The sequence below is a fragment of the Meles meles genome, chromosome 2 (assembly GCF_922984935.1).
Source record: "Meles meles chromosome 2, mMelMel3.1 paternal haplotype, whole genome shotgun sequence".
In the NCBI taxonomy this organism is placed as follows: Eukaryota; Metazoa; Chordata; class Mammalia; order Carnivora; family Mustelidae; genus Meles; species Meles meles.
In genome coordinates, this window is record NC_060067.1 from 104,624,436 (window position 1) to 104,644,521 (window position 20,086).

The following is a 20,086-nucleotide window of genomic DNA, read 5'->3' on the forward strand; positions in this document are numbered from 1 at the left end:
ATCACATGAAATTTTTCAAAGAAAATTTTAAGAAAAACATTTTAAGTACCATTAACTTAGTCATAGTGGGTCTTGGTCCTCCTATAAATGAAGCATCATTTTGCTCCTCTACACCTGGGACCTCACTTAAGTTTGAATCTTGTTCATTTGAGGTGGTCAGCAACTCTGGTAAACGGAGAAATTGGATTCCACACTGAGAAGCTGCTGTTTTTACTCTTGGCACTTCCTGAATCCTCTGGTACCAAGCAGCCAACAGTGGAAACTCTATCAGCTTTTCAGAAAGTTTCTTGCAGATAATTACCTAGGCAGGTAAAGAACAAACCATACTATTACATACTGTCTTTTGTAATAGTCATTGAGGTACCTTTACATACCATAAAATTCACACATTTTAATTGTACAGTTCAAACAGTGAGTTTTAGCAGATTCATATGGTTATGTAACTACCACCACAATCCAGTATTAGAACACTTATATCACACCAAAAGCTTCCATTGTGACCACCTGCAGTCAATCTCTGCTTCCCCAGTTGCAAGCAACCACTGATTTGGTTTCCATGTGATTTGCCTTCTCTAGTATTTCATAAAAGTGGAATCATAAAATTTGTCTTTTTTCACTCAGCATCAAGTTTCTGAGGTTCATCATGTAGTTGCATTTATCAGTAGTTTGTTTCTTTTCATTATAAGTAGTAGTCATTGTGTGGAATAATATATTTTGCTTATCCATTTAGTAGTTGATGGACATTTGCATTGTTTCCAGTTTTTGATCATTATAAATGATATTGCTGTATGAACTCATGCACCAGTGTTTTGTGTGTGAATGTTTTTCATTTCTTAGGAGTAGATACTAGGAGCCAAGTTGCTAGGCTGTATAGAAACGGTATGCTTAGGTATTAAAGAAACTGCCTAACTCCTCTCTCTGATGGCTGTACCATTTTATATCCCCACTGGAAAATGTCCCAGTTTCTCCAAATCTTGCCAATGACTGGTATTGTCAGTCTTTTTTATTCAAACTATTCTACTGATGTGTGGTAATATCTCACTATGATTTTGATTTGCATTTCCCTGTGACTAATGATGTTTAGCATCATGTACTGATTTGCCATTCAAATATCTTCTTTAGTGAAATGTTTCCTATACTTTGCGTATTCATTTCACAATATATAATTGGGGCAACTCAGCAAGAAAACAAACAACCAATTAAAAAGATGGGCAAAATATCTGAAAAGACACCTCAGAATTATGTAGTTGGCAGTTAGATATATGACAACAAAGATACATAGCTGGCAAATAAATGTATGAGAAAACGTTCATCACCTTATATCATTAAAGAACTGCAAGTTACAACAAGCAGACACCATTATACACCTATCAGAAGGGTGAAAATGCAAAACCCTGACAACAGCAAAAGCTGGCAAGGATGTGGAGCAACGGGAACTCTCATTCACTGCTCATGGGAATGCAAAATGGGACAGCCACTTTGAAAGACAGTTTGGCAATTCCTTACAAAGCTAAACAACTCTCACCATATGATTCAGCAATTGCACTACAAATGAGGTGAGAACTTATGTCCCTTTAAAAAGCAGCACATGGATGTCTATAGCAGTTATATTCATAACTGCCCAAATCTGGAAGCAACCAAGATGTTCTTCAATAGATGAATGGATAAATATCCAAACCTTAAAATATTAGTCAGCTCTAAAAAGAAATGAACTCATCAAGCTATGAAAAGACATAGAGGAACATTAAAAGCATATTACTGAGTGAAAGAAGCCAATGAGGGGTACATACTGTATAATTCTAAATATATGATATTCTGGAAAAGGTAAAACTATGAAGACAACAAAAGGATCAATGGTTGTCAGGGGTTAGGACAGAGGGGTGAATAGGTGGAGCACAGATTTTTAGGGAAGTAAAGCAATTCTGTATGATACAACAATGATGGATGCATATCATCCATTTGTCAAAACTCACAGAATGCATAGCCCAAAGAGTCAACCCTAATATAAACTACAGTTTGGGTTATAGTAATGTGTTAATGGAAGTTTATCAGTTGTAATAAATGTACCAGTCTGGTGCAGGTGTTGATGGTAGAGGAAACTGTATAGGTGGGGACAGGGGGTATCTGGGAACTTTCTGTACTTTCTGCTCAACTTTACTATAAACCTAGAATTACTGTAAACAAGTCTATTTTTTAAAGAAATTTTAAAAATCAAAATATACTATTTAAATAAGACTGACAAGGGACTAATGTCTTAGCAATAATCAGAGGCCCAAAAGGTATTTGTGTGAATTATTTGAAGAATAACAAATATTACATATGGACAAACTAAGAATGTACTCACATACTGACTATACTACAAGCCCCCAATATATATTATTATATAAAATATTTTATATTATATATTTTTATATATAATTTTATTATTTTTATTTCTATATTATTTATTATTATTTTATTATTATATATTTTATATATATTTATATATTTACATATATATCTAAAATGGAAAATAATAATATTTAGAGGGAAAAGGGCAAAAAATATGAATAGATTATTCTAAGATAATAGAAATAAAATGACTAGATATCCTATAATTGAAAATCATTTTTGAAAATTTTATACCTTGCATTCCAGTTTCTATCATCTTTCATTGTTAGTATATTTTTATGCCCCTCTAAAAATTCTTCCTTAGTCAACTTCCTTCAAATCTAGAAACCCCTTCATCAATAACTCATGGGTGGGGCACCTGGGTGGCTCAGTAGGTTAAGCCTCTGCTTTTAGCTCAGGTCATGATCTCAGGGTCCTGGGTTAGAGCCCCACATTGGCTCTCTGCTCGGTGGGAAGCCTGCTTCCCCACTCTCTCTCTCTGCCTGCCTCTCTACTTGTGATCTCTGTCAAATAAATAAATAAAATCTTAAAAAAAAAACAAACAAACTCATAGGCAAGAACACATTCCACTGTCCCTGACCCTCATTATATTTCAGAAGTTCTCAATGTACTGAATATAGAGAGTAAATGCGTCAATGGAGAGTAAATGGACACTGCTTAGTCAAAACCCTCAAATACTTAATATGTACTTATTTATGAACATGAGTTTAAGTGGTTAATGGGGAAAGAATTGAAATAAGTTGAAGGGTTGATTTCCTCAAAGTATGTTATGTGGTATTTTTAAATGATTATAATTTGATATCTATATAGAGTCTACAGTCACTGGTAGATTTTGAGGAATCTCAATGGAAGTTTTATACTCAGTAGGGAAATGTGGGAATGAGAGAAATGGAGAGGCTGTACTCTTATTTTAATAGTGATCTAAAATTCTTTCTTTTTTTTTTCCTTTTGTGAAGCCTTCTTCCCTGAATGTATAAAATCTAACACAGAATCAAATCAGTATTACCTAAAAGTAATGTAAGAAACACTCTCAGAACCATATTTTTAAAATAGGCTTGATGGAGTAAGGAGGAGATTTCACTGAAGTAAAATAGTAAAAAGATAAAAGATATAATTATAGATATTTAGAAGTGAAAAGATAACTAGAGTCAGTTAGAGGGAATTTTTTATAACATAGCACTTAAAGGAAGGCTTTTTATTCAAATTAGAAAATGTGAAGCCATTACTCCTGATTTAAATTATCTTTTTGTTTTCTCTTGGCCAGATACTTTCTACCTACCATCACCACCAAATTTAAATTTCTTTAAAAATTAGAATGTTTTTGCCTCTTTTTGAGGCACTGAACGTTGTTTCCATAGAGACAGTAATAATGTCACCAACAAATTATGACTGGTGATTATGAACAAATAGATAAATAAAAAGGTCAAATCAAGAAAATCTTGACAAATATATCTAATAATAATCAGTACCAAAGCAGAAGCCAGAAAAGACAGAAAATTAATGACAAATAAACACGCATACATATTTTAGTCTATTTTAACTGGTCTTTAAATAAGCACAAGTAATTGTAAGAGCAAGGTTTATGTCTGTTTTTGCATACAGCAAGCACCTTAAAACACCACCTTACAAATAATATTCTGTTGAGTAAACAAATTATCAAGGAACTATTTATTAGCTTCAAAGAATAATCTCAATTAGTGTTTTTCAAACAACGGTTTATGAACTGTGAGGAAGTTGTGAAATCAACATAGTTTTAAAAATGGCATAAAATGGAAAAATATCAGAGTATGCAGCATGTAGTAAGGTGGGTTGCTTTATAATACATTTAATGTATACAAGATATTTGTATAAGTATGCTCAATCACCTGTAAGATGCATTATTTACTGTGAACTAAAGTAAAAGAGTTTGAAATATACTGTCTAAATGGTATTCTGGGAATCAGTTTATAATTCTCACCAAAATTCATTAATTCATCCTCCCTCCCCCACTCCCTCCCTTCCTTCCTTCTTTACTGAGACAGAGAATCTTAAGCAGTCTCTGTGCCTAGCATGAGCCCAAGGCAGGGCTTGATCTTATGACCCTGACATTGTGACCTGAGCTGAAATCACAAGTCTGACGCTTAAAGGACTGGGCCACCCAGGCATCCCCTGCCAAAATTCTTAATTGGCTGGAAATAGCTTATGTGATAAGGGAACAAGCTCAAGTCGTGAGAAATTAATCAAATAAGAAATATTCTAATTTCTTCACCTTTCTCGTCCTCCCGTTGGTAGGGCTTTAGTCTTATTCATTAGATGCATATGGCATCTTTCCTTCCACTGGAAAATAAGTTCTGATTGAGTAACAATAATTCATGTTTAAGAGAAATCAGGGAGTTTTACACTGCATGACAGGTCATCCCATTTAATCAACATGCCAGGAGGCTCTGCTAGTATCCAGACAGCTCAGGAGGTCCTGAACCACATTCATTACACTCAAGAAGATAAATTTAAGGAAGTGGCTAATGAAAAATGGGTGAGATGCAAATTATATTTGCTCCTAAGAAATGATTTTTTAAAAAGTTACCTGCCTGATAAGATCAAAATCATTATAAATATCACAGTTACTTATAGATAAGAAAATAAGGTTATTTATTCTTAAACAATGATAAAAAACTGCCGCTACCAAGAGCATAAAATGAAACCCTAATGGTTTTGTAGTTAATGGTAATAAGGGTTAGCAAAACTTGCCTGGAGAGAAGCAAGATGTTACATTTATCCAAAATATCTCCTCCTTTGCATCACCTTCTAATCATTTATCATATAAAATGTTTTGTATTTGGGGCACCTGGGTGGCTCAGTGGATTAAGCCGCTGCCTTCGGCTCAGGTCATGATCTCAGGGTCCTGGGATGGAGCCCCGCATCAGGCTCTCTGCTCCACAGGGAGCCTGCTTCCTCCTCTCTCTCTGCCTGCCTCTCTGCCTACTTGTGATCTCTCTCTGTCAAATAAATAAATAAAATCTTTAAAAAAATAAAATAAAATAAAATAAAATGTTTTGTATTTACTTTATGTCACTTCCTTAGTCATGTTTACTCTTTTGAAAATAGGTCATAACTAACAGATGTTTAGGTGAGCAGTGTAAGCAGTCAACTGGATGGAAATAAAATCCCAATTCTTCATTTTTTAATTATAGATTAGAATTGGTGGGTTAAAACTGAAAACTCTTGAGGACCTAATGCATAGGAGAGGATATGGAATATACAAATTAATGACTAAGTAAGTGGCTCCCATAGTTTGTGCGAGGCAATAGTGAGATTCCCATTTTTTCCTAATTTTATGACAACAGGGAAAGTGAAAGAGACATTTAACATAGGTACTTTTGCTTAAAAAATCAATTTCTACAATAGTTTTACTTAAGCAATAAATGTGTCATACTTTTTAAAAATGCAATTTGAAGCATTAGAAGTTAACATGTAAAAAGTTAAATCCTAAGAGTTCAAATTACAAAAATATTTTGTAAAATGGTAAATTTTGTCTTATGGGAGTAGAATAATTTTTTAAATAGTCTTATCAAAGTATACTTGCTTACTAGTAGCAACTTAAAAATAACTATATAATTTTCTGTTATCAGGGAACATCGGGATTTTGCCTGAGTACAGCTATTCATTGCTGTTTTTCCTATATGCTTGCTATAATAACTACTAGAAGATGCTTGCAAATGACTTAAAAAATGGAAATCATAAGAGGTGTGCATTTTAATCTATTCTTTTTAAAGTCTGTTCCTAAAACTTTCCAGAGAGGGTTTTGTCAGGCCCCTTCCACGGGTGCTATTGGGTTAAATTTGCAAACTAATATCCACTGAAAAGGAGGAAAAGCATGAAGCACATTTAGACACAGTACCTTGGCTATTCTATCTACTATTGTTTTTGCATCTTTGGCTTTCTTCTGTTTAGCAGAACTGTATATTTTCTCTAACTCTTCTAATTTTGACTTCTGGTATTTCAAACCTTGACTTTGCAAAACTGTCCTTTTATATTGTTGGCCTTATTCCTGTGGCCAAATATCCTTGCTCTAGTTTCGGCTCTATGTTTCTGATCCCAACCTAGTAGTAACCTGAATTTCCTTCCTGATCATGAACTTGATCCCAAGTGTGAACATTTGGATCAACACTGCATCACCTCAATGTGTGTTAATGCAAGCATAAATGCTCTGCATCATAGCTACTACCTGAACTCAAACAGTGGTTTTATAACCAAGATAACTTAAAGGAGCAAAATAAACGTAACAGAAACAATATCAACAATATCTTACTTTGGCAAAGAAAGATTAATTCCTGAAAGAAAACATGCAGAAAAAAAAAAAGAAAATATGCAGATACAAGAAATATACAAACAAAGGAAAATACTGTGAGAATTAGTTTACCATAAATGTCAAAAGAGGAAAAATTAATCATAGAATACATGTAATAATAAAGGCTGAGTATACAAGTTTTCCCTATTTTAAACTAAGAACAAGGTTTTTCAGTGAGTATTAGGTAAATTTATGTAGTTGCAGTTAGTAGATGCCCCACCTGATCGAAGAAAAAAAAAAATCCCTCCCAATTAAAAATACTTTAGCCTCAAGTGATCCTAATTAGGTGAATACTATTTAAATTAAGCTAAAATCAAATGCAAACTAGCTGGAAATGGATGTTTGGGTAATCATCTAAAATCAACTACATAGATTCATGCAAAGTTAAACAAATGGCCCAGCACTTTGTTATGGAAGGTGCCTGACAAAACCCATTGGATTTACATTGGTAAATCCAATTTTATATTTGTTTTGTTGCATTTGCAAGGAGATACTCATCTTCTCTAACAGTTTTACTTTCTTTGCACCACTTGCTCTTATGTAAATATATATTATTTACTTGTTTACTTGTTCATTTCTATCCCCCCCCACACTAGAATATTAACTCCATGAGGGTTGGGACCTTATTTGTTTTGTTCATCACTCTATTTCCAGTGCCTACAAGAGTACCTGCTAGATTACAGTAGACTTTCAACAACTTTCTCAAATGAATCAATTAGTGGATGTGCCACTTTGATTCAATTATTACAAAATTAAAAACAAACAGTTATCCAAGAAGTCCACGAAGCCAGGAACACCAACAGAATTTCATAATATATATTGAATAATTGCTGTAATGACTGAAGTTGGTAATAAAGGGGAAAGTCAGGAGTAAGAGAATTCAGAATCAATGGACTAGGAAAAAAAAAAAAGTTGATGCTTTCTCCCCATCCAGCTCTGTGGATTCTCTACATACAACATTTAAAATACTAATCAACATCTAAACAATTCCCAAATCTTTTTCACATCCTTTAATTCTGAAGTTATTTTAACTCCTAATCTTATTTTGTTTCTATTTTGGAAAAAAAAAGAAATCCTCTTTAAGAAAATGCCAATTGATTAATACCACCTAACTTACTAGTGAACCACCAGCTTCCAAGTAGATTTTCATTAGAAATCATTTCTCATTTTGTCACAGAGATACCTGAAGTGTTAGTGATACATGAGAATGAAATCTGATATCTGATGCCTTTTTAGGAGAAAGGGTGAAATGCTTCAAAGCAAGAAAAATGCAGCTCTTGAAAACCAACTGCAAAGCTGCAGAGAAATATAGCTTCCCACATTCACTCTAATATTATTTTTACCTTGTTCTTTTTTCCTCCACAGAGAGGAAAAATACACACACATAGAAACACACACTCACAGTAAGAAGGAAAACTTTCCATTTATATTCTCCCACAACACTGACTAGCATAGCCAGCTACAGAATGTAATTTTATGAGGAACAGAGATGCACAGACACAATCATAAAATATTTCTGATTTAATAATACCTAACATAACATAACTAGTATTTTAAGTGTCTACTTAATTATAAAATACAGCTGGCAAGAATTTTTTAGTGTTTAAATACTAGAGCCTCTAATACTTGAAGGTAATTGCAAGAGTAATTTGAAATTAATAATCATAACAACTGCCAAAATTTTAGCATCTCAAAATTAAAAGTTATAATAATGACTAAGACTTATTAAGAACTAACTGCCAAACACTGTTCATACTTCAAGCAAAATGTCATTTCTTTGTCACAGGGATCCTATGAGATAGATACTATGATCTCTTTTTTACAGATAAGAAAGTGGAGATAGGAATTCATTACTCGCCCAGGAGCATAATGATAGTAAGAAGTGGAATAGGGATGCAATGGTCGGCAATTTCACAGGCTGAACTTCTAGTAATGTATCCGTTCCTGATAAACCTTACCAAAAAATGATGGATACAGGGCAAGAGTACGATATCTGCCAAAGTGAAGTAGAGGCCCTCCGCAAACACATGCTCCAGAGGTGGGAGATCAGAGGCTTTTGCTTTTCTGATGTGAGGAGGCTCCCTGTTGGTGGCAGCTGGTTCTTCTTGTACTGTGAGCTTTGAGAATGCAACTTTCAGTTCCAGGTTCTCAGATGTGGAGTCCAACTCTTGAGACGTTTCTTGTATATGCACCTTGCCCATTGCTTTTTCCTTAGCAAGGGAAGGCCCGACCCCAGCAGCCTTCTGTTGCTTCAGCTTCTGCCTACGGAGTTTGTCATCATTATGCACTCTAACAGGCTCGCTAAGCTTCTTCTCTAGCTGTAGTATTTCTGCGGGGATAGCTGGGTGCTGGTCAGAAGATTCTCTGAGAAAATTCTCAATAGCTAAAGGGATAGTGAGTTCACATAGCCTGGTCCACTGACTAACCTGAAAAACAAAATAACAGAAGAAATCGAGTCCTTACTTTCAGCGTAGCCTGAAGAAAACTTTCTATCGGGAAATAAGACTGGTTTTGACGACTGAAGCCAAGCCATCCCTGGGCTAGGTTTTTATGCTCTATCAAGGGACATATTACAGTGCTTTAAACATAACACTAAACAACGGTTTAGCAATCCTATACTTGGAATACATGCTATCCTCTTGTATCCTCTTACTAAATAAATCCTTCCTTGACAAAGCCTTTGAAGTACATGCACCCCTAAAAATATACGGTTTTCAAAGCACTGCTACTTGAGCTCCTATTCATGTGTAAAATTTCCTTTTAAAGTCTCACTTAAGGGATGCCTGGATGGCTCAGTGGGTTAATGGTCTGCCTTCACCTCAGGTCATGATCTCAGGGTCCTGGGATCAAGCCCACATCCAGGCTCCTTGCTCAGCAGGGAGCCTGCTTCTCCCTCTGCCTGCTGCTCCCCCTGCTTGTTCTCTCTCCCTTTCTGACAAATAAATAATTAAAATCTTTAAAAAAAAAAAGTTCTCAATTAAAACAAAAGATTAAAAAAAAAAGTCATTCTCTAAAAATAGTGTCTCCAAACTTCACAAAATAAATCTTGAATTCTTATTTTTCGACGCTGTACCTGAAGTATTGGCATACATGAGGGACTACTTTATTTCATTGCTTACTAGAGATTTTTTAAGTAAGCAGGATTTAATTCCTCTCCCACAGAAAGTTAAAATAAATGTTCAAATAAATGTGTTATCCCATTATGGCTTTAAGTAACAGAAGAGCCATCATACTTACTTCAGCACAGGCTTTCAAGCAAGTCTTCTTAAAACCCAAAAGTTCCAAAATTTCCTTCTTGGAGGGGTCAGCTTCGTATGATTTCTGGATTATGTGTCTCAGTACAACAGCAAGTCCTGCTCTACAGAAATTGTCTGGTTTTTCTACTATTGCAGGTAAACAGCAATTCTGGACTATTGGAGGAAGCTCTTGCCTTGAAATAATTTGTACTTCAACATCCTGGGGCACTACATTTTTTAATGAAATATCTGTACTTTCTCCAGTGGGGACTAAGCAAACTTTAAAGATTTTGCAGTCACAGTATGACAATAGAAACAAAGTTACAGATGTATGAAGAGGAAAGATGCATCCTTCTATTTGGTGAGAAAAGTCCAAGTATAGGTATTCTTCCGTAAGACTTTTCTTAATGCCTTTCATTTTCTTCTTTCATTGGGTCACCTGCAGCATAAATTGAAGTGGTTATAGACTTAGAATTTAGTAACTTAGAAGCTGAAATGAAAGATGAATATTCAAAAACTTTTTCTAGAAGTCAGTGAAGATTTGTGATAGATATGATTCTGCAAGAATTTGTTCCTGGACTGAATACATAGCTTCCAAAAGAAAGATTTCCACCTGGTGCAATTAACTAGTCTTGGGGTGATTTTCACCCAGCTCCTTTAAAATAAGCATACTTCAGGGGCACCTGGCTGGCTCAGTGGTTAAAGCCTCTGCCTTCGGCTTGGGTCATGATCTCAGGTTCCTGGTATTGAGGCCCACATCAGTCTCCCTGCTCGGCAAGGAGCCTGCTTCCCCACCACCCCCCTCTCTCCGCCTGCCTCTCTGCCTACTTTTGATCTTTGTCTGTCAAATAAATAAATAAAATCTTTAAAAAATAAAATAAAATAAGCATACTTTAGGTGCTTAGCAATAGAACCCTCCCAGTCAAGTACTTTGAGGTCTCACTACAGGTAAGAACAAGAGATGAATAAAATGGGGAAATAAATAACCAAGAATACTAGGAGTTGTCTGGAGAAGCTTTGGCCATGCTGGTCCTCCCACACTGCTTCTCTTTTATGACTCTATAACTCAATAACCGTGGAGAGGATATATTCATTCCCTCGTGAGAAATGGATTCTCCTAAGGTAAGTGGGTTTTGATATGATGAGCTATTGCATGCTAAATCACAACAGAAAAATATCTGAAGTTCCCCATAACTTAGATGTTGATAACTGAGATATCTCCAAGTTAACATATCCAGAATCACTCACCCCCACACCCCAAACCTGCCTCCTCATGCATCCTCCCCACCTCAGTGAAGGGAGCCTCATCCTTCTAGCTGCTCAGGCCAAAAATCTCAAGTTATTCTTAGTTACTCTTTTCTTTCATATCTCCATAACCAATCCATTAAAAACTTATTTTGGCTCTTCAATATATATCCAAAATGCTTATTTCACACCATCTTCATTGCTTCCACTGTGATCCAAGCCGCCATCGCCTATCTCTGAATTACAGCAATTATCTTTTGCTTGCTGTCCTATCTCCCACTCTAGTCTATTCTCAACATAGTATTCAAAGCGATCCTGTTAAAAATGGAGTAAGATCACGTCACTACTCAAATATCTTCCCCTTCTATTCAGAGAAAAGACAAAGGTTCTATAGTGGCCTAAAGATCTCCTTGGTCTCATCACTCACAGCTCCAGCCAAAGAGGCTTGCTATTCCTTTAAAAATACTAGGTACAGGGACACCTGGGTGGCTCAGTTGTTAAGCATCTGCCTTCAGCTCAGGTCATGATCTCAGGGTCCTGGGATCCGGCCCCACAACGGGCTCCCTGTTCAGCGGGAAGCCTGCTTCTCCCTCTCCCACTCCCCCTGCTTGTGTTCCCTCTTTCAATATGTCTCTGTCAAATAAATAAAACCTTAAAAAAAAATAAATTCGGGGCACCTGGGTGGCTCAGAGGGTTAAAGCCTCTGCCTTTGACTCAGGTCATGATCTCAGGGTCCTGGGATCGAGCCCCGCATTGGGCTCTCTGTTCAGCAGGGAGCCTGCTTCTCCCTCTCTCTCTGCCTGCCTCTCTGCCTACTTGTGATCTCTGTCAAATAAATAAATAAAATCTTAAAAAAAAATAAATTAAAATAAAATAAAATACTAGGTACCTTCCAACTACAGAGCTTTTGCAGTTGTTTCCAGTGCCTGGAACACACCCTCACCTCTTTCAGGTATTTATTTAAATAACGACTTCTTGCTGAGATGATCCTGGGCTACTGTATTTAAATTGAAAACCCCACCTCTACCCACCCTGAAAACACTATTCTAGGCTTTTCTTCACACTTACCACTGTGGTAACACACAAATAGAACGTTCTATGAGAATAGTTTACTGCTATGCCTAAAACATGGCCCGATACATATATGTAATCTGTATGTGTATATATATATATAATGTATATATTATATATAAACACTGTAACATTAATATTATATATATATATAACATTGTATATAAACATGGCCTGAGACATATATATATATATATATATATATAATTAAGAATTATTTGCTGAATGAATGCACGAATATGCACACTGGTTATTTTAAAGATGCAAACATATACAATCTTGAGGTCAAACTGATGGGTGTTTTCAACTCCTATTCCTTAAGAATTTTGCTAACTATTATAGCTGTTTGATTTCTACATATCCTGGGTCTAAAATTCCCCATGTGCTAATCCATGAATCGCAATTCCAAAGTTAACACTAGATGGCACTCTTTAAAAGCATTCACCATGGAAACCTGTGCTAGGAAGATTAAAAAAAGACTATACCTGCAACTTCCTTTTAAGTGTATTTGAAATATTAGTGTACTCTGAAATTTAGGAAACCGTCAACATATTAAATTTCCTTTATATTCTAAATCCCTTAGTTTTTTTTAAAATCAAAAGCAAAAGTCAGTTAAAGAATGACTTGATTCTCAGCTTTTTTGTTAAAAAGCTAGTAATTCATCATAACAAAAGGATATAGTTAGTAAAATATGAACTTCTTGATAATGCAAGTAATCACTACTGTTTTATATTTCTTTTATTAAAACATAACAGATCTGCATGGTTTATTACTTCTTTAAAAGGTTATCTAGAGGAAAATTATTTCATGTGATTTAAAAGCAAAAATGTTTTAACCCATGGAAACCATTTTCTTCCTAGTTTGTCTTTTTTTTAATTTTTAATTTTTTTGCCCCTACAGTTTACTTTAAAATATTAAATGGTGCTTATTAAAGCTCACAGGCAAAAGAAACCACTTTCCAGGAAATTAGTAATTTGAGAATTTTCTCCTGCAAATCTATTGCTGATAATTTACTGATCTCCTTAACTCCTTCTGCTGATAGTGGGATATGATACAGAAGATCCCTAAATCCTTCAAGAAGCAGATTTGAAAGAAAACATGACTGATTTCCTCTTTTGCCTAGCAGTCTAGGAAATAGTGATTATGAGACTAATCCTGCTAACTCTTTAAAAAAACAAAACAAAACAAAAATGAAAACAATGCCATGCTATTTTACAGCTTGTGATTTAGGATGCACATATTATAAAAATTAGAGTATACGTGTATTTGCCACTTTTCAAGGCATATAAGAACCTTGAGAATAGACTTTTACGTATTCTATAAACTTTTGTCACTATGAGCACTTAATAAATGCTAAATGTCAACAAAATAGAATAGCAATAACCTGCCCATGGAGATATCTAAAAATTAATGAGATGCCGGAGAGAAAATGCAAAGTACTGTTGATTCTTAACATAATTTATTTTTCCAATATAGATGTTGGTATTTGTTGTCTCCCCCCCACCCCCCGGGAGATTAAAAATATTACTTAATGATCTTTGAGGTAAAAAAAATGACTCTCCCTGGGCCATTTCTTCCCATTAAATACAAATGTAATTTCTAAAATAAATATTAAATATTAGCAAACCTGTACAAATCTGATACATGTTTTTGGCTTGTACTATGTGTTTAATTTTTCAAGAGAATAGAACATAGTTTTTGCTTTAAGTGTGCAAACATCATAGGCAAAAGAAACCCCTCTTCTTTTTTAGTTCTCCATTTCTACCTAGAGTCCTTACATCATTATTCTTCTGTCATGAACTTTACAAAGGTAGGTACTGTAGAATCATCTCCTGGGTCTCCAGGGTTTCTGGGGCACCTCCTGTTACTCCATATTACATTCCTGCCACACACAGAAGTAGGGTCATCTGCTCAGCTTTGACAGGTGCCACACTGCAACTACTCCTGAGATAGAGCGAGAAAGCAGCATATAAAACTACAGACATAGGAGCTAAACAGAGCTGATGGAATATACATCTCTTCCCTGGACACATCAGTTTGTTTGGAAATGTTGCAGAGGGAATATAGAGGTAAGAAAGAAAATATTCAAAACTGGTTTCATTACTTGTGAATCTTCAAAGACATATATATATATATTTTATGTAGGCTCCACACTGGGCTTGAACTCATGACCCTGAGATCAAGATCTGAGCTGAGATAAGAAATTGGACACTTAACCAAATGACTATGCAGGTGCCCCTTCAAAGGTATTTTTAAATATAACTGAAGCAGTTATGGGCTTAACATTTTAGGCATTTACACCTTTTATTTTTGTATTCTCATCCTAATTAATATATCCCGGTATTGATAAATTGAAATATTTCACAGATGGAAGGGTGAGTTTCATAGCGTTTTTAAAATCTAAACTCATTTTACTACTTCACTTCATGCATATGTATATAGAAAGAGAGCAAAGGAAAAACATAATAAATACACTGAAAATAAGCATCCTTGGGGGCGACTGGGTGGTACAGTCGCCTAAGCGATGGACTCTTGATTTCGGCTCAGGTCATGATCTCAGGGTTGTGAAATCTAGCTTTGTGTCTGCTCCACACTCAGCCAGGATCTGCGTGAGTTTCTCTCCATCTCCCTCTGCCCCTCTCCCGTTCATATGCATGCACTCTCTCACTCGCTCTCCCTTATGTAAATGAATCTTTTAAAAAAAGAAAGAAAGAAAGAAAGAAAAGAAATAAACATACTTGTTTAGCAGCTGAAAAAACTTTTGACAATTTTGTGCTCAAAATTCAAGTCTGGATCTAGGGCAACTAAATATTACATAATAGATAAATAGTTAAGTTATATATTACCTAGTAAAGACCAAAAAGTGCACCACTGCAACAAAATATTGTTTATCAAATAAGAAATTACCACTGTGCCTGGGATTTAACAGGAGCTTAGTAAATGTTAAATGACTGAACAAAGACTACAATTCTAATAATATCACATACACTTTATTGTCCACCAACTATGTGCTAAGCACACACAACTTTTATACATTACTTCTAATCCTCACAATCCTTACAAGTACATTTTAATTCCATTACACAGATAAAGACTGTCCATCGATACAAAAGCATTAATAGAAACTGTAAAGGGGTCTTATCTGAAAACATTTAGGAACAGCTATTTTTCCAATATAAATACCACTACTTTATAAACTTAAAATTTCAGAAAGTGAAGCATATTGCAATTTTATTATAGCAACAATTTCACAAAAGTGAAACATCAGAAATTACATTATTCTAAGCAATTGTGCTGGTCTCAGTAATCCTTGATAAAAACCTCTGTTCTAAAAGCAATCATCTGACAATGAAAGTTTTTGGTAGATCCTTCCTGATTCCCTTTATTGGATCCTCCACAGACCTCTCAGCAATCTGTGACTCAGTGCTTTGCCTTGTTCTCAACCACACTCACTCTTTTGATTACTGGTATTCAACTTTTTCATCATGCCACACAGTAAGACCTTTACAATGCAATTCATTATACTGAATAAAAAGGATCACAAATAAAATGGAAACAAAAGAAACATGAAGAAATAACCTACTAATGGTATATAGCTGATATTTTTTATTTTGTGCTTTTCTTCCTTCTTTTTCTCCTCCCTTTCTCCTTTTTTTAATGCTGGTTAGGGAGCGCCTGGGTGGTTCAGCTGGTTTAAAGGCCTGATTCTTGAATCCGGCTCAGGTCATGATCTCATGGGTCATGAGATCCATGAGATCGAGCCCCATCTCGGGATCCCCACTCAGTAGGGAGTCTCCTTGAGATTCCCTCTCTCTCCTCACCGTGGGGCTGGCCTTCCTACCATAGGCATGCTCCAGGGCACTTTATCTATCTAAAATAAACAAATAAATGCTGGCTGGTACTTACTAAATTGATTTCTTGACCCATTAATGGGCCACAACTAACAAAATAACAGTACTATGCTAGGTGATCTCCAATTCTACAGGTTTAACTATCATCTAGGACCCCTATTTTTATCTCAGTCACATCCCTTCCCTTGAACTTCGTATTCCTATATGCTACTTGACATCTTCCCTTGGACATTTTTCTAAACCTGTTTCCCCACCCTTAGTAGTCCCCTTATTGATAAAATGACACCACCATTCACCCACATGAATGGGGTCAGGCCCTTAATTCTGAAGTCTCATTTTCTCTCATAAGCTACTTTTTCTACCTTTGAAATATACGTTAAATACAACTTCTCTACCTCTACCACTATCAACCCAAGTTATATAAATTCTGTTTATAGAGACTAGATCTATTAACAATTTTCCTCCACTCTCCAATAATCAGGGTGATCCTTTAAACATATTTAAGTCAGTTCACACCCCCTGCTCACAACCATCCAATGGCTCCCCAAAACAGTTAAAAAAAAAATCCAAATTTCCTATTATGGCCTATGGCTGCCATGACCCGACCTATCCTTTTCTGACCTGATCCCCTACTTCTGCTCCCTCATGATCACTCCTCTCCCGCTAGTTCTCCCTGTTCTTGGAAGAAGCCAGGAATGTTCCCAGTTGAGAATTTTCTCTACTTGCTGTTCCTTATACCTAGCTTGCTCCTTCATTTCATTGAGGTCTCTGAATAATAATTCAAAGCAGCCTTCCCTGACAACCTGAACTGAAAAAGCACTTCCATTACGTCCTAGTCTTTTATGTTGTTTTTTTTTTCTTTATAGGTCTTACTACCCAACCTTTTATCTCCAATGCTTATGAGGACTCAAATTTTAGTTCGAGAAGTGAATGAATGTACATAAATGAATATCAGTATTCATAATGACAATACTATTGAGAAGTTAATTCTTGGTACATCAGCCTCATTCTTCTTGACACCATTCTTCAATTTATTTTAAGAACCAACTACTTATAAATTGAAATGAAGAGGATCATCGTTATGAGTGGAATTGGAAAAAATATAACTTGAATCTATCTAACTTTGTAAAGAAAGTATAGTTTTTGTAAATACAGAAACTGAGCCAAGAGAAGTAGGAACCTAACTAGATTTTATACTTAATCTAGCAAGTAGAATATTTATACACCAAGAAAAATAAAGTAATGGATAAGAGCCTAGACTCTGGAGCTGACTAGGTTTAAATCCTGGTTCTGATATTTAATAGCAAGATAGAACTTTCTTGTACCTTAGCTTCCTCATTTATAAAATGGGGACCATTAGATTTACCATAGTGTGCTGTGAGAACCTAACAATGCTTATCACATTAGTAAGCCTGTAAATAAATATTATTATTCATTTGTAATTTATCTAAAAATTCCTTATCTATTAACACTATTAAACAAATTTTGACTGGGAAGTCACAAATTATGCTTTATATTTCCAAACTTTTTAGGAAAGATAAGGGACCCACATCAAAATGAAAAGCTCCCCGCCCCGACCAAGTACTAAAAAAATCGGTTTGTTATTGTGACAGGAAGTCACAAAATGATAGAATATGTGATACCCTAAGTCTACTTGCATATTAACTGCTTATTTTGTACAAAATAAATAGTTCAACAGTTTACAGTATGAATCACATTTTTTCTGAAAGATTAAAATTTAAACTCATTTAAATTCCTTAGCATATCCAATGTTCAATATTATCAATATTGGAACTTGGATTGTGTTTTATACATTTCACAATTTGGTTTTTGGTTGCAAATCTCACCCTATTTTCTTATTATCTGTATTTTATATAGATAAAAGCTTGCCTCTACAGTTAGATAGCAGCTAATTACCTTAGATATTAAAGGTTCAAAAAGGAAAGAAAAAAGTTGAGCTGCCTCAGTGCCCATCATATTATCTAATGTGGGGATGCATATAGTTAAGTCCTAGAGGACAAAGTTCAATAATTAAAATTAGCTGTTTTCTGGGCAAAAAGTGGGTTTAAAAGCAAAAAAGCTTACTGTAACTTTAGCCATAAGGGAAGTGTGTCATCTCTCTGATAAATCAGGAAATTATCTGTTGCCACAGAATCATAATGCTTGCAGCTAAGCCGGACCTCATAATTAAGAGGGATAACAGCATAAAATGCTAACATGTTAGAAATGTTAACAAGCGTGAAATAAAATTACTGAATTCCCATAGCAAACATACCTAGGCTTGTTATGATCTAAATCGTTTAAATCCTTGTATTCTAATTACTAATCCTAACAGAAATCAGTGGGCTACTTTTAATACTTTAAGATAAAAACAACTTCTATTAAGGAACTATATATACTATAGGTGTTTTAGTTGACTGGCCTACAGAATTTGTTGTTTCAAGGCCTGCTTGATAGTTGCTATTGAAAGGCTAATTGGATACTCAGTATTCTTATTTAAAATCACAGGTGATAACAAAGCTACAAAATAAACACAGGTTGGTGGTGGTGTTTTTAAACTTGATGCACCTAATATTAAGTAAGTTTAAGTTTCAGCTTTGCTTAAAGCAGGCAAACATATAAAGGTGAAAAATAGTAATAATGAAATAGAAAAGCTGATATAAACAATTCTCAAATCCCACTGATCTCATTACAGACTTGTTTTTAAAATTAGACCTCTTAAAATAATGTCTTCAGGTGTAACTCAAACATAATTTCACATAGCAAGTATGCATGCCCTAAGGCAAGCCGCTTAGTAGTGTATACTCCCCACCAGGCAGTTAAAAAAAAAAAAACCACATAGCTTAAAGTTTGATTTATTAAATATGACAGCAAATCATTCAGTTGTATTTATAACAAAAAATTTATTTTCACAATATTTAAATGATCATGTTTACAATTGCCACACCACTAATCCTTTCCAGCTTTTTCATTTTCTCTAATACTTTTTCTATAGATAAACTTAGAAAAAGCAGTACTCTATTAAATCAATAATTTAACACAAGATATATTATCAAATGCTGGCATTTCCTTAATATTCAAGAATATGATAAGAAATGGGATCTCGGGATTAAGAATAAAGAGAAAAAAACAAGCCACCTAATCCCAAACCAGGTAGAGCTGGGACGGGGAAGTACGGATGTCAGTAAATGTTTCTGAAGCCAAAGCAATTTTCATGCAAGTTAAACTCCAACTTTCTACACCGAAGTTTAAAACCACCTGAAACACTGCTTTGATAGTGTAACAGAAACGAATGGCCCCAAACAAAGCAAGTCCTTTGGAGCAATTGTTATGTGAATACCAATGCTTTCTCCAACCAGGAAAGCATGGAATGAAAAACTAAGTGCCAAAGAGAAAAAAAGTTAAAGCGTGCCAAAAGGTCTTAAAACTAAACTTAGCAGCAAACGGTAAACGAACCCACAGACTTCTGCAAAGAGAAGCTGTTCCACTCCCCCATAAGCAGAGGAAGCCACGGGGACTGGCCGGGGGAAACCTGAGAAAGGGCCCCGGAGCCCTCCACCAGTTCTCTCAGAGGCTGTGACTGTCTGAAGAGACTAAGAGGCCCCCAAACCGGAGAACGGTCGGGCCACTAATTCCAGGACCTTGCCCTTCCCGCCGCCCTCCTCCCCATCCCGCAGCGTCAGCCAGTCGCCTCCGGCTGCAGAGTACTCAGGGGGTCGGGGGACTGCGGAGCCGGCGGCCTGAGCGCCCTCTTTACCTGGTCGCAGAGGCGCGGCCAGGCAGGGAGGGTGCATGAGCGTGTCAGCGACACAAGCCGCCTGCGCCTACCCACCCCGTTCGAGCCAGGTTTCCGAGGCAGCTTCTTCGAGTCTTCGCCCACCGACCTCTGGCTGCCAGAAAGGCCGGGAAAGAAACAACAGGCAAGGTGTCTTGGAAACAGCAGCGTCGGCCGTCATTCATAATCC

General features: G+C 35.8%; 1 protein-coding gene across 3 annotated transcripts in view; it reads right to left on the reverse strand.

The window, feature by feature from the left end:
* Positions 1-20,071, reverse strand: part of GSTCD (glutathione S-transferase C-terminal domain containing) — a 127,638-nt gene extending 107,567 nt beyond the window's left edge. For 2 of the 3 annotated variants that reach the window (XM_045994795.1, XM_045994787.1), the window contains exons 1-4: positions 19,954-20,071; positions 9,956-10,393; positions 8,677-9,144; positions 50-301 (exon numbers count right to left, since the gene is read on the reverse strand). In XM_045994795.1, coding sequence (XP_045850751.1) covers positions 50-301; positions 8,677-9,144; positions 9,956-10,372 — 1,137 coding nt within the window. In that variant the 5' untranslated portion in view covers positions 10,373-10,393; positions 19,954-20,071. Of the gene's footprint in view, positions 1-49; positions 302-8,676; positions 9,145-9,955; positions 10,394-19,878 lie in introns of all 3 variants that reach the window. The other variant, XM_045994792.1, reaches the window with a different exon arrangement.
* Positions 20,072-20,086: the final 15 nt, after the last annotated feature.